General features: G+C 36.3%; 1 protein-coding gene across 3 annotated transcripts in view; it reads right to left on the bottom strand.

Moving 5' to 3' along the window:
* LOC124843916 (SNF2 domain-containing protein / helicase domain-containing protein / HNH endonuclease domain-containing protein) overlaps positions 1 to 25,596 on the bottom strand; it is a 37,757-nt gene extending 12,161 nt beyond the window's left edge. The window contains exons 1-23 of one of the 3 annotated variants that reach the window (XM_088106144.1): positions 25,150 to 25,595; positions 23,983 to 24,443; positions 23,534 to 23,896; positions 23,282 to 23,414; positions 21,250 to 21,422; positions 18,792 to 18,865; positions 18,565 to 18,600; positions 18,382 to 18,472; positions 17,847 to 17,906; positions 12,238 to 12,385; positions 11,516 to 11,661; positions 10,779 to 10,880; positions 10,142 to 10,252; positions 7,048 to 7,113; positions 6,847 to 6,945; positions 5,996 to 6,199; positions 5,755 to 5,874; positions 5,565 to 5,675; positions 2,303 to 2,629; positions 692 to 879; positions 515 to 617; positions 224 to 369; positions 2 to 81 (exon numbers count right to left, since the gene is read on the bottom strand). In XM_088106144.1, coding sequence (XP_087962270.1) covers positions 2 to 81; positions 224 to 369; positions 515 to 617; positions 692 to 879; positions 2,303 to 2,629; positions 5,565 to 5,675; positions 5,755 to 5,874; positions 5,996 to 6,199; positions 6,847 to 6,945; positions 7,048 to 7,113; positions 10,142 to 10,252; positions 10,779 to 10,880; positions 11,516 to 11,661; positions 12,238 to 12,385; positions 17,847 to 17,906; positions 18,382 to 18,472; positions 18,565 to 18,600; positions 18,792 to 18,865; positions 21,250 to 21,422; positions 23,282 to 23,414; positions 23,534 to 23,896; positions 23,983 to 24,297 — 3,196 coding nt within the window. In that variant the 5' untranslated portion in view covers positions 24,298 to 24,443; positions 25,150 to 25,595. Of the gene's footprint in view, position 1; positions 82 to 223; positions 370 to 514; positions 618 to 691; positions 880 to 2,302; positions 2,630 to 5,564; positions 5,676 to 5,754; positions 5,875 to 5,995; positions 6,200 to 6,846; positions 6,946 to 7,047; positions 7,114 to 10,141; positions 10,253 to 10,778; positions 10,881 to 11,515; positions 11,662 to 12,237; positions 12,419 to 17,846; positions 17,907 to 18,381; positions 18,473 to 18,564; positions 18,601 to 18,791; positions 18,866 to 21,249; positions 21,423 to 23,281; positions 23,415 to 23,533; positions 23,897 to 23,982; positions 24,444 to 25,149 lie in introns of all 3 variants that reach the window. The other 2 variants (XM_088106142.1, XM_088106143.1) reach the window with 2 other exon arrangements.

Consider the following 25,596-nt stretch of genomic DNA (forward strand, 5'->3'; position numbering starts at 1 on the left):
CCTCCTCCTTGATATACTGGAACAATGTGATCAGCATGCCATGCATTCCCTTCAGTTGGTTCATTGACAAGCTTCTCAAACCTGCAAATAGTGAACTCGTACTTTAGAATACTGTCAAGGTTAACAAGCAAGTATAGTAACAATCTTCTGTATAGCAAATCCTTTAACAAGCCTGTAATACTGTTTATTACCATAAGTATTTCTTTTTATACTTTATACTTACATGTTTTTCCGCTTAGCAATATTTGGTGCTATTTTCTGTATAAATTCTCGTCGCCTTTCCAATGACAAAGGTCTTGTATCCTTAACAAGCTTATGACAGTCTAATTGGCAGTTTGTGCACACACCATGTTCAATTTTGAAAAGTTCCTGAAGATCTCAACTCAAGTATATTTAATGCTAGCTCAGGGACAGGACAAAATTACACAATACTGTTTGAGTGAAACACTCAACTTAAAAAGCAAAATTAGTAAACGAAATCTTCATTTGAAATGAATATGATCCATGCTCTGACCTCACGGAGGAAACGGTTGCTAGTTCTCAATCGATACTCCTCATAGCAGACAAGGTTACAAAAAAGATCTTCTAGAAATTCAGGTCTCTTGGCATTCTTACCCCTGAAAGTAGAGTTGCTAAATATTGAACACGGATATAAAAAATAAAAGCAATATATGATTGGTATGGAACTTACATGCACTGCTTTTGACAACGTTTACAGAGTGGCTCATCTGTCACACTCCAGCCTTGAGTATATTCTCTTTCCCTCTTACCGAGGCCACTTCGCAGAGAAACCTTCTTCCAAACTGCATCAGGAGGTAATGGATAGCTAACCTCTATTATGGGTGTCTTGCGCCTTTTACTTCCACCATTTAATAATCCCTGTCAATCATAGACTTTTGTTCTGTGACATTATATAAAACTTAATACCAGTGGGTAGAAATTTTAATAATTAGAAAAATGTACAAATATGGTGAATAATTTAAAGAATTTATTTTATTTAAAGAATTTATTTGTTATAAAAGAATTTAAAGATTTATTTTATTTTAAAGAACTGGTGAATAATTTAAAGAATTTATTTTATTTTAAAAGATTTTCTATAAAATAAGATTTGGTGAATAATTATTTAATTAGAAAAATATATTATTAGATATTGTTATATTGTTAGAAATTAAAAGATATCTTAAGAAATATTGTTAGATATAATGAGATACTCTTATATATTGTTATATATTATAGTTATATAATAATAACTGACAATAAAACATTGGTATTTCCCTAAAAAATATTAAGCTTATAAATATGTGGGAGAACAAGGTATAGCGAGAAAGCTTTTAAGGTTGAGTTTAGATGGGGTTAAAGGAAGAAGTGAAGAGTAAGAGGTATGGGGAGCTTTCATTCTCTTTTTTTCTTGTTTTCTTTCTTTTCTTGTTTGTATATGATGTATTATTTTATAAGTCTAAATTGTTGAGTAAATGATATTTATAATGATTGTGATGATATGTCAATATGTGTTTGTTGGAAACATAAATGTATGCTTGTATTTAGTGACTTGGCAAAAGGTGGTGAAGGGTAATTCTGTATAGTTGTATCGAAGGTGTACTCCGCTGACTCTCGAGGAGAGTAATGGAAAGTGACACATATATACTTTATGGAGACTCTCAAGGAGAGTAATGTGAAGTGACTATGTATGTTTCGTCGAAGCTTCCGAGGAGAGTAATGGGAGGTGACAACTATATTGGTAAGCTGCATGTGAGAGTTATAAATCAAATCTTGCCATTGAGTTTACTAGTGGTTGTATTATTTGTAGTTATAACATGTTTGGTGTGGTTGTGTGAAACAATTAGTGTAATTGTATAGCATTATGAGACATGTGGCTATGTAAGGTTCGGGTGAGTTGTAGTATTATGGTTGATGTGTATGTTGGTTTTGATGTTTATATGTTAGTTCAGCCTTCAATTTTGATGATTATGATTTACACCCAAAATGATCATATTTTATGCTGGAGAAATGATTGTACATATGTTGAAGAAGAAGCACAACACTAGAGAGAGTGGTAAATATTTGGGATAATCTTGTAGTCTTATGTTTTTCCTTTTCAATAAAGGTTGTTTGTAAAAAAATGTTTATGTTTATTTTTTATTGAGATTTCAAATAAGTGAGAAATAAAGTTTTATTTTAATTATGTAATTTTTGTTAATTATAGATTTTAGTGAGTGAAAAATTGGAGTGTTACAGCAAGCATGGATTAACTTCATGAAAAATAATCATATCCACTAAAAATAGTCAAATTCGCTATACTTACATTGTTGTTGTAGTCGTTGCTTTCACTCAAATAGCATAATTCAACAGCCAAAGGGAGTTGCAACGGTTTTCCAATTAATTTCCGGCGTTCAATTGACCTTAAGTTCTTCCATTCTTCCGCAAAAGCTAGAAGAGCATGCCTATAAAAGGGGTTGTCCTTAACAGACTCTATTTTTTGTTTTTCATCATGAACCTGTTTCTGATCAGGAGCAACAGGACTCAACAACTCAAGTTCTTCTGGTCGAAAATTTTCATAAAGTGGTTGTGGTCGTTTATCGGTACCCAAAATGCAAGTATACAAGTGGATCCTTCCGGTGTATGGGCTCACCTAAAAGCAAGAAAATGTTATTGGTATTCATAAATAATAATCAACGGCTCAATTCAGCCTCTATGCACAACACCAAGGGTGGCAAATAACCTAAAGTTGAAAATGTCTGTATTCTCTAACAAAAAGTACACCAAGGAAATCACAATAAACCTACCCTACAACCAGAATTTAAGCTCCTATATTATTTCCAATACATGTTTAAAAGAGATAGCAATAGGTGCAGGAGAATCTGAGAAATGTGTGCACGAACTACATGCAAGAGTCCATTTCATATATAGACTGATTATAATAAACACAAATTATAGTAGATTAAATTCCTGTACAGATGGTATGACAGCCTATTATTAAATATATGATACTATGTAAATAGAGAAATATGCATAGCTAACACTTAGATTATATTCCTTATTTCTCCTTTATTTTGTTTAAATATTTTGTATTCTTGATCTTTTTAGATACAGAATTCTGTGTTCTGATAAACATTCAGAATGCCTTCTCAAGAAATGATAAAACAAGATAAAGAAAACATAGAAAAATATCCCTTTTCTGTATTATTCAACAATTTTTCCTTTCATACAGGGCATTCCCTGTCACAACTAAAACCCTCATTTCCTAGCATCCCACAAGAAAATTATACAGACTTTCTCATGAAGTCTCACCCCCCCCCCCCCCCCCCCCCCTAACGACTAGCTACTTAAATAATTTTATTTTTAAATTTCTTCCTATAATACACTTTCCAACCCCTCTCATTACTTCCCTGCCAAACAGTTTTAGAGAAAAAGGTAATGCGAGAGAAATCAGGGCCATGGGAGAAAAAGGAGTTAACCTGCATAGGAAGTTTGAGTGACAGTTGATTTTCTTAGGGCTCTTGAAAGTTTGAAAGCATAACGTGATATGATCATGACACTGCTTTCTAGGAGGCGGGAAAGACATCACATGTCTCCTTTCAAAGATATGGGTTGGCCTCTACCCGTTTTTTTGTCAGCGCTTAGACTCACCCTTTAACAAAAGCATTCTAAAAGTTAGCACATGCAATGCATGTGATGTTGAGCAGACGCACGTGCAATACATGAGATCATAGCAAATCTACTCATGCATTGCACTGCATGTGGCATTTCATGTTGGTCTTCACAATAGGTGTTAATTGACATGTCATTCAGTATGCTAACAAACTTTGTTACTTAACGCCATGCATACAAGGAAGGGACTATAGCGAAATAAAGATCTTACAGGAGGATATTAAGTTTTATTTCGACAATTTTAGGAACTAACTGGGTGACATACTTTCAAGAACCTGAAAGGCTATTCAAACATTTTTATTTTGCACCTTTATTGATGATTATTTTGCCTTCCTAGCTTCACTCGGACCTGCCTTACATCGCATTCTAAGAGAAACATTTTGTGTCCACACACCACAAGAAAATGTTGTATGAAAAATAGTCACCTAGCTCTAACAACCTACCCTCCTCCATCACTATAATGTACCTCTCCGTTGGTGATGCACTTCTACTAAGTGCTATTTAATCAATAGCATGACCTTTTCATTCTTGACAATTGTTTGAACTGTGACACTTATTCAAAATAAGTTAACTTATTCATAGTTTCCTATCTAATCCAGTGTTATCAATATTGGATAACAAGAAATATCAAAGACCCCAACAATCCTTTATAATGTTATAACGGGAACCATAATATGATATTGCAGAAACATTACAATCAAAAGAAATAAGGTTAAATATGTTTTATATTCCTCAAGTATAACTCGTTTTTGAGTTTCGTCCCTCTTCCAAACTTTGCTTCACTTTGATCCTTTTTCCTAAAGGAAACTATAATTTTTAGTTCTCCAAAAACAACGACGTTAAATTTTGTTTGAGGTTAAATTTTGTTTAAAGTGGCTAACGGTGTGCCATGTTTGATGCCAGCTTTCTGGTAACTATGTGCCTTCATTCTTCTCCATGCCATTGCCCCGACTTTTTCGGCATATCCGTTCCATGCCCACCAACAGGTACGCAAAAGGGCCACCATGAGAAACCTCTTTGCCATCGCCATGTTGTGGCAGCAGACTGCAAAACCACCAACAATTTCTACCATGGTGCCACCATAACCAAGTTTTGATAACATTGATTTGGCCCACAAGATTTATCATTACTTATATGTATCTTTAATGCATGGATCTCCTATAAATGTCCAGTGAATTTGTTATCATCCATCATCACATTTCTCTTTTGAGCATTAGGTCATGTTCTTCTCACAAGTGATGCAAAACTTAGTTGTCATCATTATCTACGGTTGAATATAAAACTAAATATAGGATTAATCTCCCTTGAGTAGAAAATACACATGGGATAAATGTATTTATAATAAAGAGAACGTGGGCTAAGTCCAAATACAAATGAATATGTAAAAATAACATAATTAACATAAGGACATGTTTTCCTTAATTAACATAAAATGCAATTTATCTAACATCTACCATCGCCTATATGACCAAATTATAGAACATACGTAGGTATAAATTTATCTACCATCTTACAAATAAATATTGTAATGTTGAGTTAAGTTGAAAGTTCACATTCTAATATGTATCAGAACCTATCCCAACCCCAACAAGATTTGTTGGGCCTATTATGTCACCCACTATTGAATGACCCAAAAACATTTAATTTCACACTTAAGATGTTCAGTTTTTGGCATGACAGAGTATTAGAGATCTTACATCAATTACAAATATGACAAAAGTATAGTAAATAAGTGGGTGCAAATCTTATCTTTCAAGCCGATTTTATAAAATTCAACTAAACTTAATAAATTTATATAATCATGCATCAATGGTATATTCCAGCACACAAATTTATAATAACAAATAAATCACTAAAAGAAATATCAATTTTCTTGTACAATGGACTTAACCAACAAGTTTTAAAATAAAATTCACCTCAAATCGCAGAAAATCAACTTGATTAGAACAATGACTATCGGCTTCAACCAGCTGAGCAGACTGGTTATCATCTGCTTCTGTTGTTGAAACAGTTTTTATATCCTGCAACTGTAAAATAAGACAATTAAACACTCAAGTAGTCATTCTGTACATTAGAAAGTTGAAAATGAAACTGCATCTCAATTACTGGATGTGCGTCTTCTAAACTCTTTCCAGGATATCTCTCCACATCTTCAAAAACACCAGCATCACAATTTCCATCCAGAACTAAACCTGTGCCTAAATCTTGGCAGGAGACGCCATCAGCCTATTCTAGCAACATGTTAGAATAATTTAAAAAGCAAGTAAAATAAAGAATAAACAAAGACAATGAAATGATGTGCTTAAGTGAGGCAAAACAATTTGAAGTTCAAGTACCAGTGTATTACCAAAACATTAAAACTCTGAATTGACTTGTTAAGAAAAGAAGTTCCCTCCCCAGATTTATCATCTTCATTTGCTTCTGAATCATTTGAATTTACCGCAGAAGGCTGCAAATCCAATTGTGTTTCCCCTTCTGCATCTTTGCATGTGGATTGCTCTTCACAATTATCTCTTTTAAAAGATGAGCCTAAATAAGAAATACCTTCAACCTGCCACCACCCAAAAGGAAGCAGATGTCATATAAGGGAGGAAAAAAATTATGACACAGCAAAATATCAAGCACTTTAGTTTCACAATAATGGAAATAGAAGTGTATATTGTAAGGTTATCAGAATAATAAAATTAGTACGCAAACTTTCACACCAAAGAAATATACAGTATTGAAAGCAAAAAAAGATCCCAATAGGTTGGAGAACTTTAGTGACAACCGGTTAAAAAATAAGTCATTCAATTGGACGATGTAGGAAACTTATGAAATGTTATTAATTGTAAAGAGGATCATCTCAAGTAGGAAAGGGAATTCATTTATCCATCCCACAGGCATCCTCCAATCCATTTATTTATTGCATGTATTGTCTCAGTATTCAATTTCATATATTTGAGCAAAAATAGTACACCAGGACCAAGTGTGAGGATTAAGACGTGTTAGAAATTTGGACATATTAAATGCAAAACAATTGATATCTATATACACGAAATATTTTAATGATAAGTCATTTAAAATTTGAAATAGATGGTAGACCCACAAATCATAATGAGCTAATTTCAGATTTAAAAATAGCCCACTAATGTAAAGATAATCTGCAAATACAATTGCTTTTCAATACGAAATTAACAGAGACTAGAAATATGGTACCTCTATCTCTTTCTTCGCATCATATTTGCCATCAGTTGTACATGAAACACGTTGCAAACTTTTGTTTAAATTTTTCCAATGTGATTCATCCAAGGTATCCTGCAGAAGGAGTACACCAACAAATGCAGCTTGTAAGAGACATTAGGCATATCACAACAAACCCTAATCCCAAACTGTCAAAATAAATGAGAACCTAGTCACCTTTGCACAGAATATGTAAACATTAACCGCATTTGTTTGTCCTCGACGATGAGCTCTATCCTCAGCCTTCAAAACATATTAACATTATTTACTTAAGATAAACTGCAACTGTTGCATGGTAGAAAAGACTTAAGAGTGTAACACTTTGCACAATTAGTTGTAAGAAAGCCAAACTATTAGTTCTATAGAGTTATCATCTTACAGTAAGTTAGTTCCAATTTTTCAATAAAATATTACCAACTATCGCCTACAAACACACCTAAGTAACATTATCCCAACAATACTGCCATTCAACCATGCAGTACAAGATTGGGAGACATTCCCTACATATTATTGACCTAATTCAGAAAATTCCATTATTGTATACCATTCACCAATATGGCTATTTCATTCCCTTTGCTAAACTAACAAGTTCTACTTTAGGGTTTCCCAGTGACACTCCACTAACGCAAACTATTCCAAACTGTTACAATTACAGAAATGAGGATCTCTTCATAATTAAAAATATCGAGATCATATTTGTATTATTCGTGATATTTATTCTAGTATCATATTTGTATCATTAAAGGATATCAAATTTTCTCCCTTTATCCTCACTCGATATTTTTTCCACATTCTCCTATATACAATTTGCTCAATGCATTTGGTTCCATTTTATTTTGCACGTAACCTCATTGAGTTCAGACAAACTTTCTCCTAGATCTTTCTAAATGTGTCTTCCTGGGATATCACTGTTCTAAAAAAAGGTTGTTTCTCTCCTGATCTTAACTGATACTTTTTATTCTACTAATGTTTCCTTCCGAGTCTATTCCATAACTTCCATTTGTTTCTTCAAATGAAGACATGTAATCATCCAATAAGGTGTATCGCCAACACATGTTCCTTTATGACCTTAAGCACGAACCTCATTCATGGTTCAGAATTTTTCAAAATGTCATCCAACAGTTTGGAATATTACAAAGTGAAATTGATCATTCAAGATTTCACCATCATTCCTTGCAAGGATGCATCTTCCTTATTGTAAATGGGAATGACATTGTAATCAAAGGTAGTGTACAACGAGCATATTTTCCATCTAAAACAATAGTTTGCTTAATAGTTCCAGAAGAAAGACAAACTATGGTACTTACTTAGTAGTAAGGTTGCTCAATCCAAGGTTGGTTTGGTTTGGTCATATCACAAAGGAAATATGCTCTAGATATTTGAGAAGAAACAGGAATGTTAAAGCTAAGTCAATTGACACCAGTGTTATCGATATTGGACAACGGAAAATATCAGATACCCAAAATTCCTCTATAAAGTTACGGCAGAAATATAATTATAATGCAAAATAAGTGTGTTCTGTGGGATGTTCTTGAGCTTTCCTGGTTATTGGCTGTGTGTGACAGTAACATAAAGGGTTAAGAGATGCTGAAGAAGAATGAGAGAGTGGTTGTGTGTCTATTAGGTTAAATTGAATTTTATTGAACCTGGTCTACTTTTTTACCATGTGTTTTAAATCTTTTTTACCATGTGGTTAAACTTGTTTTACCTTGTTGTCCGTGTGTACCTATTAGGTTAAATTAAATGTTATTGGGCCTGACCCAATCCATGCGTTTTAAACCCTAAAAAAATAAATAAATCCTTGCAGTTTAGGTTTCTCTTCTCCAAGAATGTTGCTCCGCCGCGGCTAGTTTCTTCTCCCTCTGATCCCGCTGGTCTCTCTTCATCTTCTTCTTTCTCCAGTCCAATTTTTTTCACCATTGCCGTTCCGCATTCGCCAGCCGATATGCACAAAGCGGCCGCTATGGGCCGTCATGAAAAATCCGATTCGCCACAGCCTTATTGTGGCGGCAGCTTGGAAACCCGTTACCAGTTTCCGCCATGGTGCCGCCATGGCCGAAATTTGATTACACTGGTTGACACACCAATGAACCAAGTATCAAACTTGTACCTGACCAAGGAATGTTGTTTTCAGTCCCATAGATATGTCAACCATCAGTTGGTAAACAAAATCAACTCATTGTGACTCGTCCTAACATTGCCTTTGCAGTGAATGCAATAAGTGAATTCTTGAACTCTCCTTCTCAAAATCATTGGGATGCAATTGTACAAATCCTAAGAAATATTCTTGGGAAAGGCCATATGTACGAAGATGAGGGTAATACATAAATGGTTTCGCACATTTATGCGAACGGGGCAACCTCACCTAGTGATAGACACTCTATTTCAAGATATTGTGTTCTTGTTAGGAATACTTTAATATCTTTGAATAACAAGAAACAAAATACTGTACCAAGATCAAGTGTAGAAGTAAAATACAAGGCAATGAATGGCTTTAGTCACCTATGAGCTGATATGGCTAAACTAATTTCTCAAAGAACTTAAATTTTATGAAAATTCCCAAATGCACCACTTCAAAGGATTAATATGAAAGAAAGAAGATATTTATTCAAATTGATTAACCTAAAATAGTACAGCAGTATCTATATATGGAGAACTCTAACTCTAAAAAAATAATTACAAAATGATCTTTCACATTCTAACAGCTTCTAGTAGAACATTGAATATCCTACTAACAACAGCACCATATATGCGACAAGCTATCAGCATTACACACTGCCTCTGATCTTGTCATTCATGAAAGAACCAGATGTGTACCTTGAAAAATCATAAAAGAAAACTTGGAACCTAAAGATATCACCACCACATTTGTCAACTATAGTGCTAACAAACATATTCACCAACTCCTTAAAAGGATCAAGGAACAATAAAATGTTTAGCAAGCTGAACACATTATATGCTCCAACTTTTGGTAGAGTTTTGTAAATAAAAAAATAAGGATCATATCTTTATAATTAGAAATATTAAGATCATATTGGTATTACTAGTGACATTTATTCAGGTATCATACCAAATCTCCTCTATTTATTGAATTGATTTCATTTTCTCAATATAAATAAATCAGTTGTATTGACATAGGAACACAGGTTTGACACAAACCAAATCAATGTCACAGCAGAAAACACAAGTCAGTAGCATATGATACAAATTCAACAACCCAACGATAGTTATAAATACAAATTAATCAATGAATTGGTATTCCAAACAGAACCTGGAGCATTAGAGTTGGGCTTTGTGGTAGCTCCAAGAACACCACATCTTGTGCTGTTGAGAAATCAAGTCCAAAACCTGCTGCTAGAATACCTATTATTGCAATTTTAACCTTCAATAAAAATGCAACCCATAAGTCAGTAATCTTAAATGAAGAATGAAACCCATAAGTCGGTAACCTGGAATTCAGAACACATGTTGCATGCAAGTGCATAAGTACGGTAGTAAAGGGAGTTTGATGTTGACAAAAATGCTCAAGACAGTTGATGTTAGGAATGACATGGTTCTTTTAGCATACACAACAAATTGTCTTTTCAATGAGTGGAGCAAGAGACTTGATATAATGACTTAATTTGCTTAAAAAAATTGCCAAGTATCAATGCATGCCCCCAACAAGATTAAAAAAAAATTAATTTAAAAAATAGAACAGTAGAACAATGATAATAAAACTGAGTCTGATTGTCAGAAAACGCAACTTCAAAGTTGTTAATAGTGCAACATGAGAAATGGAAAGTAAAACAAGTTATAATTTCAAACAAAATAACATAAACATAGAAAATATCTTAAATAGGCAAACAAAATAAATAAACCGATATTTTTCACAATAACTTGAGAAGAAAAGGCAATGGTTGCAATACCTCTGGTGACGACCTAAATGAGACTACTGCTGATTGCCTATCTCTGGCAAGAGTATTTCCATCAATTCGCACAAAACTTATACCTTTCTCACATACAAACTCCTGAATAGTTTAGAAAGATAAAATTCACATAAAAAAGATAGATATAAATGTTTGTTTTTCATGATAGTCATCAAATCACAAGAGGCCAATTTAAAACAAAAATTATGATAGCCAATCAAATAAATGAAGACAGCAGGAGAACATCATGCTCCAGCCACTACACAGGATTACTACTAGTCAAGGTGATTCCAAAAGTAAAATGTACCTCTTATTTACTTCATGAACGTAGTCCAGGAGCATGATTTATTAGAGCAATATTTGCTTTAAAAGTTCCTTCAAAGTTAAAGTTCAAAAAACTATCTTTAAAATAAAGTACAAGTTGTTTGACAATTATCATTTCATTTGACTCCTACAAGCTGCCTCTCCCATTTTTTTCAAACAGACTACTTTAATTTTTCTTTTATAAAAGTAAGTTGCTTAATTTTCAAGAACCTTTTAGAAATGTGTTTGGCCAAACTATTCTTTTTATGAAGAAAAGCCTAAAATAAGTTGGACCAAATCCAACAAAAGCTAAACTATGATAGTCAGCAAAAAGCAAAAGAGAAATGCAGAAAGGAAAAACATTGAGTCACTGACATCACTCTACAATTTTATATAACTGCTAAAGGGATTACAAGAAGCAGTAGTTTCCAAACCTGTACTCCATCAAGAACTTTGTGGTGATGAGCAAAAATTATCATTTTTGAAGCATTCTCTGATCCTGCAACTATTGGATGGAGGGCAAGCCATTCACGAAAACCAGAAAGCTTTGCAATTCCAAGTTCCTGATAAGAAAGCTTGCCTGGCAACAGGTACGAGAGATGAAAGAAGAAACTTATATAACAATCTTCTGCATTACAGACACACACACGTACAGAAATAGAATTATAATTTTTATACATTAGAAATTAGCATGGCCATTTTCTTTGAAAACACAAAAAAATAACAACCAAACAACAGTTTTGACACGGTGTATTGACAAAACGTAGTTTGACAAGAACATGAAATTTTAATTAATTTTCAATTTTTTGCATAGTTCAAATGTAGGTTGGTATCGATAAATAACAGGTAACAATTGGACTTTTTTTAACACTTTTTTGGGTCTTATTGAATATTCTTGTGACCATCGGTATTATATGCCTTTTTCGCACCATAAGCAAATTTTAAATCGTCTAGGTTTTCAACTAGAATTCGGCTATTAATGTGGTAGGCAATCAAATTCACTTTTATGAAGTACTAATTTCCAAAGCTGTATTCTTTTAATGCAATTTCCTCCCAATCTAGTAAACCAATGAACTTAAAGTCTATCATGTGACACAATAGATGACTCACAAATCAACATTGCACTGCAGTAGAGTTAAAGATTCCTTAACAATACCATCAGTTTCATCCAAATTTTCCAAAGCTATTTCTTCACTTTCCCTTTCAGTTGCATCAATACTTAATACCCCAATTGCAGTTTTAGCAGCAACAATATCCGATCTCTGTATCAACAGTCTTATAATTTGTCGACGTTTCGGAGGTAACTGTAGCATCACATGTTCTTTCAGACGCCTTATCTACAATGGACAACTTCATATAACCATGTTCTTTGCAATCAAGGAGAAAACAAAACAGACATGATTAAATAAAAACCAATATTAAGTATTCAAAATTAAAATGTGGCACTCAGTAACCAAATGAAGATTTAAAATAAAAAATCACTCAATAAGCAGTAGCTAGTGAGAACTCAATAAATACTATTGTGAAGCCAAAATACAATTATTTACAAAACAACAATGTTTCCTTGGTATTGTTTGATATACTTAAAGGATATAAACCTATATGTAATAACCAAATCATCAAATTAAAGCAACAATCAAACCTTATCCTCCAAGGTGAGATTGGATAAACAAAACGAAAACAAAATTAGATCCCATTCATCAGAGTCTAATTTAGCATTACAAATTTCACAGCCAAACTGCTCTCATAGCTTCAAAATGCTAGGCTGGTCATTTGAAGAGCAGATGTCAAAAAAGAAGAACGCTTCTAGGAATGTAATTAATGTCAGTAATTAAAGAAAAACACAAAAAAAAAAAATATTGAAGTTGTTAGATATATTATATCTTTTAGTTAGTTAGTTATTATTTTCTCATTTGTATTTTGGGCTTAGCCCATATTTCTTTTATTATAAATAGATAACCCTATGTGTGTATTTAACACAAGGGGATATTCTCTCCCAATCTTCTCTATTTCTAATATGGTATCTAGAGCACAGGAATAGTTCCAGTCAACTCCACGGTCTCCGGCACCCATCACTGCCGCTGTCGCTGCCATCGCCGCTGCCGCTGCCGCCGCCGCCGTCGCCGTCGCCGCCGCTGCCGCCGTCGCCGGAGTTCCAGAATCGACCGGCGACCACACCATCGGAATCGCCTCGGCCGGGCGACCACCGTCGTACGAAGATCGCGGCGAACGGACCTCCCACGCGCCTCCACGCGCCGCCGCAAGAGTCGCCGCTGCCGCCGCTGCCGCCGCGCGTGCCGGCGCGTCGCCGGAGCTTTCCGCCGCCGATCAGCACCGCCGTGATCGCCTCCTCGCCCTCTTTCTGGATCTGTGGTCGTTGCGTCAATCGGAGCACTTTGGATTTTTAGGGTTTCTCCTTCTATATGGCGTCTTCAAACACCTCTGTTGGTGGCTCATCTTCTGATCCTTCAATATATACCAATTATGTGAATGTACACTTGTCCATTGACAAGTTAGATGGCACAAATTATGCAACATGGGCGTCCGACATCAAACTTTGGTTGAAGAGTCAAGGGTACTTAGATCATCTTACTCAAAATGTGACTACTGCTCCCATAGACACTTCCCGCTGGATGAAAATTGATGCTCAGTTATGCATTGTTATAAAGTCCACCATTCACTCCTCACTGAAACAAATGTTTCGATCCTATGAAACATGTTCAGAAGTATGGGCACAAGCGAAGTTGTTATACACAAATGACACTCAGCGTCTTTATGGTGTTTGTCAGGACCTATTAACTGTTATTGGTCCGCGCAATCCTGGTCCTATGGCAGAATATTTGGGTAAAATTCATGCCCTTCTTCATGACTTTAATGATATATTACCCCCTGCTTCCACTCCTGCTGAAGAATTGGAACAACGATCAAAGTTCTTCATGTTGCTGGCATTATACGGACTCTCTGATGATGTTTCTCATGTCCGTGATCAGATTTTGGGTTCTCCTGTTATACCCAACTTTACTTCTACTTGTTCTGCTCTTTTGCGTATACCGAGCAAACCCGTCATTGAGACATCCCCTCATACTGATGATTCCTCTGTTATGGCTACTCAACGTGATGATCGAAGTCGGTCTCGCAAGCCAAGTAAAGGACGTCTAAAATGTGACCATTGTGGCAAGTTAGGCCACAAAATAGATAGATGTTATGCTCTCCATGGACGTCCTCCTCGACCTGTAGCAATGGCAAATTCTGATCCACCTCCCCGATCACCGTCTGCAGACCATCCTACTTCATCTAATATCGTAGACAAACCTGCAATCTTCAACGAATTTCTCAAATGGTATGAGGATCATCAGCACTCTGGTTCCACTACCTCTGCATCTGTTGCACGTACAGGTACACCTTTTGTTGGTCTAACTCACTCCCTCGGACCTTGGGTCCTTGACTCAGGCGCCACCGATCATATCACTGGTAACAAGTCCTTGTTTTCTTCCTTGTCATGTCCGAATAATTTACCCTCAGTAACAATGGCTGATGGGTCTAGAGTCTCATCTCATGGTATTGGTACTGTTAATATTTTTCCATCCATATCCATTGATCATGTACTTTATGTCCCTGGGTCTCCCTTCAACTTATTGTCCATTAGTCGTTTAACTCGTACTCTTAATTGTGTTATTTCATTTACTAAAGATTCTGTTTGGTTGCAGGACCGGAGTTCGAAACACATGATTGGCACAGGATGTGAGTCTCATGGCCTTTATCATCTCCGCCCTTCTCCACATGTTGGCGTTGTCATGGAGTCACCATCCCTTCTTCATGCTCAGTTCGGTCATCCCAGTCTTGCCAAACTACAACAACTTGTCCCGAGGTTGTCCACATTATCAAGTTTGTCGTGTGAGTCTTGTCAGTTAGGGAAGCATACTCGTAGTTCCTTTCCTCGTAGTGTCTCACAACGGGCGTCGTCTCCTTTTTCATTGGTTCATTCTGACATTTGGGGACCTAGTCGTGTTAAGTCCATTTTAGGTTTTCAGTATTTTGTTACCTTTATTGATGACTATTCCAGATGTACTTGGTTGTTTTTAATGAAGAATCGTTCTGAGTTGTTTTCTATTTTTCAATCTTTTTTCAATGAAATAAAAACACAGTTTGGGGTTTCTATTCGAAATTTACGTAGTGATAATGGCCGTGAATACCTTTCTCAACCGTTTAAACAGTTTATGGCTTCTCATGGCATTCTTCACCAAACCTCATGTGCTTATACCCCTCAACAAAATGGGGTGGCTGAGCGCAAGAATAGACACCTTATTGAAACAACTCGTACACTTCTTATTCATGGTCAAGTACCCTCACGTTTTTGGGGTGATGCAGTTCTCACAGCATGTTATCTTATCAACCGCATGCCATCTTCCGTCCTAGATAACAAAATCCCTCATTCTATCTTATTTCCTCAAGATCCTCTGCATCCATTACCTCTTCGAGTTTTTGGGTCTACATGTTTTGTTCATGATTTTAGTCCTGGTCTTGATAAGTTATCTCCTAGGTCTCACAAATGTGTCTTCTTAGGATTTCCACGGTCACAAAAGGGCTATAAGTGTTTTTCCCCTTCCCTCAATCGTCATTTTATCTCTGCTGATGTCACTTTTGATGAGTCTTCTTTTTACTTTTCACATCTATCTTCTAGTTCTGTACCTCTCCCTGCTACTGTTGATATCCCTCTTATATGTGATCCTCCTGGTGATGCTCCACCCATTTTGTCTTCTCCTTCTTTAGACTCTCATTCACCACAGGATCATCCTTCACCTCCACCCCTTCAGGTTTATAGTCGCCGTAATCGTCTCCCTCATGACTCACTTCCGGTGCCGCCTCATGTGTCTCTTCCGGCTCCAGCAACTGAGTCTGACTTGCCTATTGCCCTCCGTAAAGGTATACGCTCTACCCGTAACCCTTCCCCCCATTATACTGTTCTTAATTACCACAGATTATCTCCATCTTTTTATACTTGTCTCTCATCCATTTCTTCTGTGTCAATTCCCAAATCTGTGAGTGATGCCTTAACTCATCCTGGTTGGCGTCAAGCTATGCTGGATGAATTAAGTGCTTTACAGGAAAATGGAACTTGGGAGCTGGTCCAATTACCATCTGGAAAGTCTGTTGTTGGTTGCAGGTGGGTGTATGCTATCAAGGTTGGTCCTGATGGCACGATTGATCGTCTGAAAGCTCGACTGGTTGCCAAAGGCTACACACAGATTTTTGGTTTGGATTATGGTGACACTTTTTCTCCAGTGGCAAAAATGACCTCTGTTCGCCTCTTCATTGCCATGGCCGCTCTTCGACAATGGCCTCTTTACCAACTTGATGTCAAAAATGCTTTCCTCAATGGTGATTTGCAAGAAGAAATTTATATGGAGCAACCGCCTGGCTTTGTTGCTCAGGGGGAGTCATCTGGATTGGTATGTCGTCTTCGCAAATCCTTATATGGCCTAAAACAGTCTCCTCGGGCCTGGTTTGGTAAATTCAGTGGTGTTGTTCAACAATTTGGTATGTCTCGCAGTGAAGCGGATCATTCAGTGTTCTATCGCCACTCGAGTGCTGGATGTATCTACTTAATAGTGTATGTCGATGATATTGTTCTCACAGGAAGCGACTATCTTGGCATCTCTCAGATGAAACAACACCTTTGTCATCATTTTCAAACCAAAGATCTTGGCAAACTCAGGTACTTTTTGGGTATTGAAGTAGCACAATCCAATGATGGTATTGTCATATCTCAGAGGAAGTATGCGTTAGACATCTTGGAGGAAACAGGGTTAATGAATTGTAAATCTGTTGAGACACCTATGGACCCTAACATCAAACTCCTACCAAATCAGGGGGAGCCTTTCTCAGATCCTGAACGGTACAGAAGACTAGTTGGTAAATTAAACTATCTTACTGTTACGCGTCCTGACATTTCCTTCGCAGTTAGTGTGGTGAGTCAATTTCTAAACTCCCCATGTGAAGACCATTGGGATGCAGTTGTTCGCATACTGAAGTATATTAAAAGATCACCTGGAAAAGGTTTGCTATATGGCCCTAACAAAGATACAAAAATTGTTTGTTATTCAGATGCTGATTGGGCTGGTTCCCCTTCTGATAGGAGGTCTACTTCTGGGTATTGTGTCTCTATTGGTAGCAACCTGATATCTTGGAAAAGTAAGAAGCAAAGTGTTGTGGCAAGGTCCAGTGCAGAAGCAGAATATAGAGCTATGGCATCAGCTACTTGCGAGCTTGTGTGGCTTAAACAATTGCTTAGTGAATTGAAATTTGGAGATGTCACTCACATGACACTTATATGTGATAATCAAGCTGCTCTCCATATTAGCTCTAACCCTGTCTTCCATGAGAGAACCAAACACATTGAAGTTGATTGTCATTTCATTCGAGAAAAAATCATATCCGGAGATATCAAGACTGAGTTTGTTAACTCAAGCAACCAGTTGGCAGACATATTCACTAAGTCCTTACGAGGACCTAGAATTGATTATCTTTGTAACAAGCTCGGAACATATGATTTATATGCTCCAGCTTGAGGGGGAGTGTTAGATATATTATATCTTTTAGTTAGTTAGTTATTATTTTCTCATTTGTATTTTGGGCTTAGCCCATATTTCTTTTATTATAAATAGATAACCCTATGTGTGTATTTAACACAAGGGGATATTCTCTCCCAATCTTCTCTATTTCTAATAGAAGTGATTAGATGATTAATATGGGAGGAGATCCTACCATAACAGTTTGCTTCAGTAACACATTTAACTCTTCCAAGCGCACACCCTTTGAATAATCCTGCAGCATAATCCCACCATTCTGTCAATTTCATAACAGTGAATTACAACCCAAAAAGAAATATGAAAGCGAAATATAAATTCCATCATTTTTTTCCCTAATCATACGTAACTAAAGATTAAAAAGATGAAAATCTTTATGTAAAAGATCAGGTATTAAACAAAACCTCCAAGAGGCTAAAACAGAATCTAAGAATTCTATAACCTTTGAATTAGCCCTTTTTTTCTAATAATTTTATAACATTTTCATTCGCCAACTGCAACCATATTTAAATATATTTTACCGACCAAGTTAAAGGAATAACAAAAGTAATCATCCTGAAATACATCATACAAAAGGTAATGATCTTCTGCTGTAAGAGATAACATCTTAGCAGCAAGAAGATAATTATAATGATATCAAAATATCTAAATACAGATGTTCTCAAAGAACACATTCATAGAGAGGATATGAAATGATTTTATAACAGGATTACCGCAAAATATTTTCCTTGATTTCCTTTGATATATTTTAAATCGCAATAAGTTTTTGCAAATTCGTATTTAGTCTTCCCCAGCAAACCAGGCCTGTAAATAGAAGCATTTGCAGAAAATTGCATTCAGAGTCTTTGCAGATAGAAAATTTTAAATACAAAAACATTCAATATGAATATACTTGCCATAGCATATTTATCTGGTTATATATGTCGTACGGTCTATGAGCACCTAGGAAGAGAGGCACCATAATATGTAAGAAGTTTTAATTGTTAAAATAATAAAAACAAGAACAGTGGACACAGAACATAAACTTAAATATAGAGTAAAAAGCAAAATATTAAATAAGATTTTTCATTTTCACTCCAACTTGAAAATAAATGCAACTGGCTTGCTGTGATTATGCCACAACCTTGACAGAGAAGGTGTCCCTGATAGCAGAATTATACGATGGACTTTTGAAGCCACATCAAGAACAGCCTGTATCTGTTCAAACAAAAGATAGATGGCAAAATATAACTTTCAGACTTTAGCTAAATAGGAGATACAGAGAGAAAAGATAACACACTAAATTACAATTACAAGGCAGATATTAAGAATATGAAAATCTGCCTTCTGAAAGCAGTTCTTCAAAAGGAAAATGAAGTTCACATGTTTGATTTCGTACTCTCAGATGTTAAAATATGGTTATTTGATTACCAAACCCCAATCAGATCTTCTTATCCCACTAATATAAATCTCCTCCCTCAAACCAAATTCATACAGCACTGCTACAAACTACAATACATTGTAAGTGCAAATTCATAATCCAGGGCAAAAGAGAGATAACAGTGCTAGTAATTGTAGCTACAACAATTATAATGTGATCATCATTTACGGGAACCAAGAAGCCTCTATCTTAGGAGTACCACAGTAGTAGTTTCCACCCAAACACTCATGCACACAAAGGCAACGGAAAATAGATGTTTTGAACAAAAAAATACAGAGGGATTAAATCTTTTTTCCTCATTTAAATTTCTTTTATTGTGGATTAAACATCCTGACTGAGGGAAGATTATTGAAGAAGCCTGGAACAATCCCTCTACAGTCTCAAGCAATCTTCAGGTTTTGGTTAGAAAAGTTTAGTTATATTGTTCAAATCTTTGGACTGAAACAATCTTCTGGCGTTTGGTTAGAAAAGTTTAGCTATACTGTTCAAATCTTTGGACTGAAACACAATGAAGTAGATCATTTAGTCTTTTACTGTCATACATCTCTTACAAAATGTGTTAACCTAACTGAGTAGTTGATGATAGGAACTCGGAAATAGTTAGGCCCAAACCCAAAATATCTAAGGTGTGTATTAAACAGAGAATGAATGACAATGTAGGGGATCAAAATGGCATGATAGAGAATGAGAAGAGTCCTTCCATGTAACAAGCTGCTGAGCTGGCACGGTAGGAAAGCAGTGATTTTGTTGTATGGGTATAAAGCATGGAAAGATAGTGGGGGAGAATAGGCTGGAATTGGCTGGGATTTGGGAGAGACTAGGCACTCTCTAATTGTCTAGAGATACTTTCTACTTTGCTTACTGTTATGTATTTTCTTTCCTGATTCAGGCACTGATATCATTCTGATACAGTCCTGATTTCATTACTAATACAGTGATTATTCAGTTGTATTGTGCTTTCTTTTTTCTAGTACCTATTAGTTGATGATATAATTATTACAGGAAATGATGTCACCAAAAACTAGTAGTCTAAAGCAACATTTGAGCAAACACTTTTTTCAAACCAAAGATGTTGGGTGTCTCAAATACTTAGGCATTGAAGTGACTCAATCAAAAGAGGGTCTTTTAATTGCTCAACAGAAATACACGTTTAAAATATGCATTGAATATCTAGAAAGAAACGGGAATGATTGATTATAAATCGATGGATAGTCATGTGGATCCAAAATAGAAATTAATGGCAGAACAAAGTGAGCCCTTCTCAGATCCAAAGATATGAAGAAGACTTTCGAAAAAAACTTATTTATCTTACTATTACTAGGCCTGACCTACCTTTTGCATTTGGTGTGGTGAGTTAGTTTTTGTAAATTCCTTGCATTGATTATTTGAATGTTGTTTTTCACATTTTCAAATACCTCACATTCTAGGACAAGGTCTACTATATGAAGATAAAGGGAAGTACCCAGATATTTGGATATTGTGATGTTGATAAAGGTAGGTCTCCAATAGATTGGCGTTCCACTACTAGATATTGTGTTTTCATTGGAGAAAATATTATTCTTGGAAAAGCAAGAAACAAAATGTAATTGCTTGATCAAGAGTTGAACTTGTGAATGGCATCACTCACTTGTGAGGATAAAACAATTTCTCCAACAGAAGTTTAGTGAAATTCAACCAATGAGAATGTAATATGATAAACAAGCAACTCTTCACATTGCTTCCAACCTTGTGTTTCATAAGATGACAAAACATAGAAAGTGAGTGTGATTTTGGTAGAGAAAAGTTGTCCAAGGAAATTTGTACTGAGTTTGTTGTCTCCAATGATCAACTTGAAAACATTCTAACAAAATCAATGGGAGCTCAGATTCAATTTATATTGGACCATATAATCTCTATGCTCCAACTTGAAAGGAGTGTTAGAATAGTTTATATTATTTTCTGAACAAAAAGTTGTTTCTTGTTCTATCTACTCGCAAGCTAGCATCCTAGGGGTTTAATTTTTTCTCCTTTCTTAAGCTTATTTTGTAAGCAATCCTTATAAATATATGAACATGAAAAAACAGTGAGATCCAAAAGATATCTTACACTTTTTCTCTTTAAGTAGTTTCTTTTTGGTGTTTTAAATTTTACAAACAAGAAACACAATGGAAACATTGCATACCTCGCCTGGTTCTGTTTTCTTCGTACATCGCACATGATGTGATTCATCAACAATCAAAAGAGCCCATTGAAGTTCAAGCATGTTCTTTCTTAGACGATGAAGCATGGTATAAGAAATAACCACAACTCTAGGTTTTCTTGTTAAATATATAGGGTTGTCTTGATGGCCAAAAACTGAATTTGAAGAAACATCTAAATGTCAACAAGCTAGCACAAGAAATTATCAATTTTGTAACAGAATCATGAACAAAAATGGCCATGCAATGAAAAAGGAAATTAATAGGCAATATTTCAAATTATTAGAAGTCAAATCTATATTAGTGCTCACCAACAGCTTTACTGTAGTATTGAAAATAAATTACCCAGACACCCTTTAACTGAATATACAGCAGACTAAAGTGAATTGCTGGACAGACTCGTCATTCTGATAACTACCAGTTTGTCATGGCTGTCATGTAAGTTATTAATGGAAAGGGTATAATGAGGCCCTGCGAGAAAAACTATATTTTCCAGATCATATTGTCATTTTATTTTTAATTTAAGCTTATCTTTCCTAATGTTTCACATCATGTTGGCTTTGAAATCTGTACCAAATTGGATTACTGTTAAACAGTCACAATACAACAAATCAACTTGATGTGTACACAAATGCAAAATTGAATATGTGAATATTCATGTGGATTTCACTGACTTTTTGTTGTCTCATTTATAAGAAAATTGTTTAAGGTTTCAACAAGCTTTACATTGGTTGTCAAGGGCTTAATACAACTCTCCTCCTTTATTGGCACTTGGGACTGGCCGTAGAGAAATCCACAAGGAGAAGAGTACAGAGGTGGACAACAAGTCCTTTTATCACAGCCAGAGCTCAGCAAATAGTAACAGATCTTATTTGTTGGCCTAGTAGTAGTAGAAGGTTGTACTACTGAGAGAACTATCATGGTGAAAAGATAGAAAATAGGGACCAGGTCTCTACTGAAAATGGTACATATAGTGTACAATACACTTCTGCTACAAATATCAGTGCAATGTTAGTATCAGGAAAACATAACTGCAGAGAAAATAGCAGCAGAATTGTAAAATAAATACAGATTATCCAAAGGCATTGAGAGCCATGGCCTATTCCTGCAATTCCATTTACTCAGATCTTTCCTGCTTCTTCTCTCTCTTTCTTTCCCCTCCTCCCGGTTTCTCCCCTCTTCAAACCAACTGAATAGTCCTATGTGCATTTCCATTACCATGCTCCATGCCATGTATACAGTTAGTTGTACTTTTACTCATTGCTTTCAGTGATCACAGTAAATGCACTGATCACATGAGGAACTAATCCCCCTTCCCTCTCCCTTTCTTTCTGCAATAAGCTTGGTTAATTGGTGACTTACTAATGCAAACCCATGCTTCATTTAAGTTTCAGAAAATCGTAGCCTTAAATGCACCAAGCAATCACACCAAGTTGTAAAGCGCTGAACAGTTGGACTTACTTCCATGACCACATAACACCAAACGTTCTTCTAAAACCTATGTTCATTATTCCTGAATCTAATCATGAAATCAGCTTAGCTCCAAATCTTCTAAGTAGTTAATGTGGCACGTGCCAACACCAAAAAACACCCTACTAGATTATCAACTCATCATCGTCTGCGCATAACTACAAACCACTCTTAACTAACCACGTAATCAACAAAACACCCATCCACACAAAGTTATCTCCACAGTAGAGTTCTCAAACCATATATTTATAAAGCATGGCTGATTCATTTAACCAATCTTTCCATCTAGTCCAGGCACCATATCCAAAACCATCTTTTTCTTTTACTGTTCAAATATCCCAATACCAAACCATCTTCAGTAGAATCATCTATGCATCCAAAGAATTCCATTAACATAATCTCAAACACGTGAACTGTACTGTCATCGCAAGCACTCTACATTTTTTTCAAGAACAACACGCTCACGGTTTCAAGTGTCAATTGAGACCAACCCCAATATTGGTCATTAACAAATACCACAACCTTTCTTAAAAAGCAAAACATTACCGAGATGTATATCAGCCGGCAAACAGAAAGGAAGCCAGCGCTCCAATTCCTCCGCCCACGTGAACCGCAACACAGCAGGACAAACCACGAGTATGGAACCTTCATCCAGAAAACACCCCGCAATAGCAATAGCCTAATACAAAACAAAAAAAAAAAAAAAAAAAAACCATCATCCAAACAATCACGTCAGAAATTTATAATCACATTTACACAATCCAGCCAAATACAAATCATCACAACAATGAACGTTACCTGGAGTGTTTTCCCGAGGCCCATATCATCGGCAATGAGACACCGAGCGCCTCTTCTCAACGCGAACCGCAGTCCGTCATGCTGGAAAGGGAGCAATACGTCCAGGAGAGACCTTGGGAGTTTCGCGATCAGGCGCTCTACCTCCTCGTCGGCCAAGTGCTCCGGCCGCACCGGCGTCCACCGCCCAGCAGCTACCGAAAGCGAGAGACGCTCCACCACGTTGAACGTCGCCCAGGGGATCTCCTCCACCTGAAGCGCCTCCACCTCCACCTTCAACTGTCTGACCACAGCGTGGTACTCCGTGAGCTTGAACACGCATACCTCCACCCCTCCGGTGGTCTGCGTGAAGTGCGAAAGCATCACCTGAGAAACGAAAAACGAAATTAGGGTAAATAAAAATAGAAGAGTGTGTGTGATGGCTAAAAATGAGAGTGAGAGAAGTGAAGTACATGTGAGAGAATGGAGTTTAGAGTGGAGAGGCAATGCTGGTGACCGGGGAAGGGGAACGGAGGAAGCTGAATGGGTGTGATGGAGAAGGAATCGGCGGAGCATATTTCGAGTCTGGCGAGGAACTTCGGGGGTTGAGGTTTAGGGAACTTTTGGCACTTGAAAAGGTGCCATGGGTTGGGGTTCGTAGTCTTTTCTCCTTCACCATGAGATTGTTCTTCTCGTTGCGCTCTGGATTCTAAGAACGCTTTGCGTTTTGCGATCGCCGCTGCACGGTTCGCTTCAACTTGCCGTTGTTGTTCTTCGGTGAGCTCCATTGCAGCAGAATGAATGAAGTTTGATGTGATTTCATTTCATTTCATTTGAATTGAACCGAGGAGTGCAGTTTTCAGTTTTGAACTAAGCCCGTGCCACTCTGGCGCGTACATTCACGCCCTGCTGGAATTGGGAGAAATGTTTCCTTCTGGTATTTAAATTTTGAATTGAAGTATGTTACCAACGGAACTGTAATCTTCATACTCACATCATTTCATATATTATTTAATTAAACGTATTATTGTCTTATTCTAAATTGTATTCTAAAATTCTATTTATGTTTACATATATTTATTATATAATTAAATGCATTATTAATGTATTCTAAATTTTTATTTACATTTATTATTATTATTATTTGAATATAATATTTTATCACTAAAAAGAGTTGTTGAAAGAAATTGGTTTAATGTCTCAATAGGTTCCTATTTTCGTCCATAATTTTAAATAATTTCTTTTATTTTTTGGCGTCTCAATTGGGTCCTTAATTTTGTTAATTTAATGCAAATAAATCATTTCTGTCAATTTTATCAAACGGTGTTAATGAGTGTGTGACATGGCCTGGTAACACTGTATTTTTAATACACGAGTCAACAAAAATATCTGTGAATGCGATTTTTTAAAATTTATAATTAAAGAATTAAGTAAATATATTATCATTTTTGCTGAAATTAATTAAAGAAAGGGCAAAGATGAAAAATGGTATTGGTCTTTTAGCTGAAACATCGATTGTTTCTACAAGTGGGAAATCAAAATCAAATTGGGAGAATTTTGTATTTTAGGACTCCTTGGGGAAAAATTGGGGGGAAAATTGTTGAGAGAGACATGTAGATGTGATGTTTAATGTGTGATACCTATTACAGTCTTGAAGAGCTGGAAGGAAGACTTTGGTTGTCTCGACAACGTGGAAGGCGTCGGGAACGTTGCTGCCACAAATCATGACCTCGCCCTTGGGGTTTGGGTCATCGAGGTTAATGGGGAGGAGGGCGGACATGCCAAAGGCGGGGTAGTTGCGGCTGCCACCGAGTAAGACGGGGAAGGTGCGAACGATTTTGTGGGAGATGAGGTTGAGAAGAACGGAACGGTTGTTGGAGAAGATGAAGAGGTTACCGTCGGTGGAAAGATGGACGAAAGGGTAGAGATTGTTTTCGTCAATGTCCAAGGTTTCTGTTAAGAAGGGGAAATAGAAGGATTTCTCACTCCTTTGGCCTTCTGCTGGAACGAACTCATAGCTAAATGATCTGCACCCAATTTGATTTTGATTTCCCAGTTGCACAGAAAATGGATGTTTCACATGCCAT

The sequence above is a fragment of the Vigna umbellata genome, chromosome 2 (genome assembly GCF_029865625.1).
Source record: "Vigna umbellata cultivar VRB3 chromosome 2, Vumbellata_1.0, whole genome shotgun sequence".
Lineage (NCBI taxonomy): Eukaryota > Viridiplantae > Streptophyta > Magnoliopsida > Fabales > Fabaceae > Vigna > Vigna umbellata.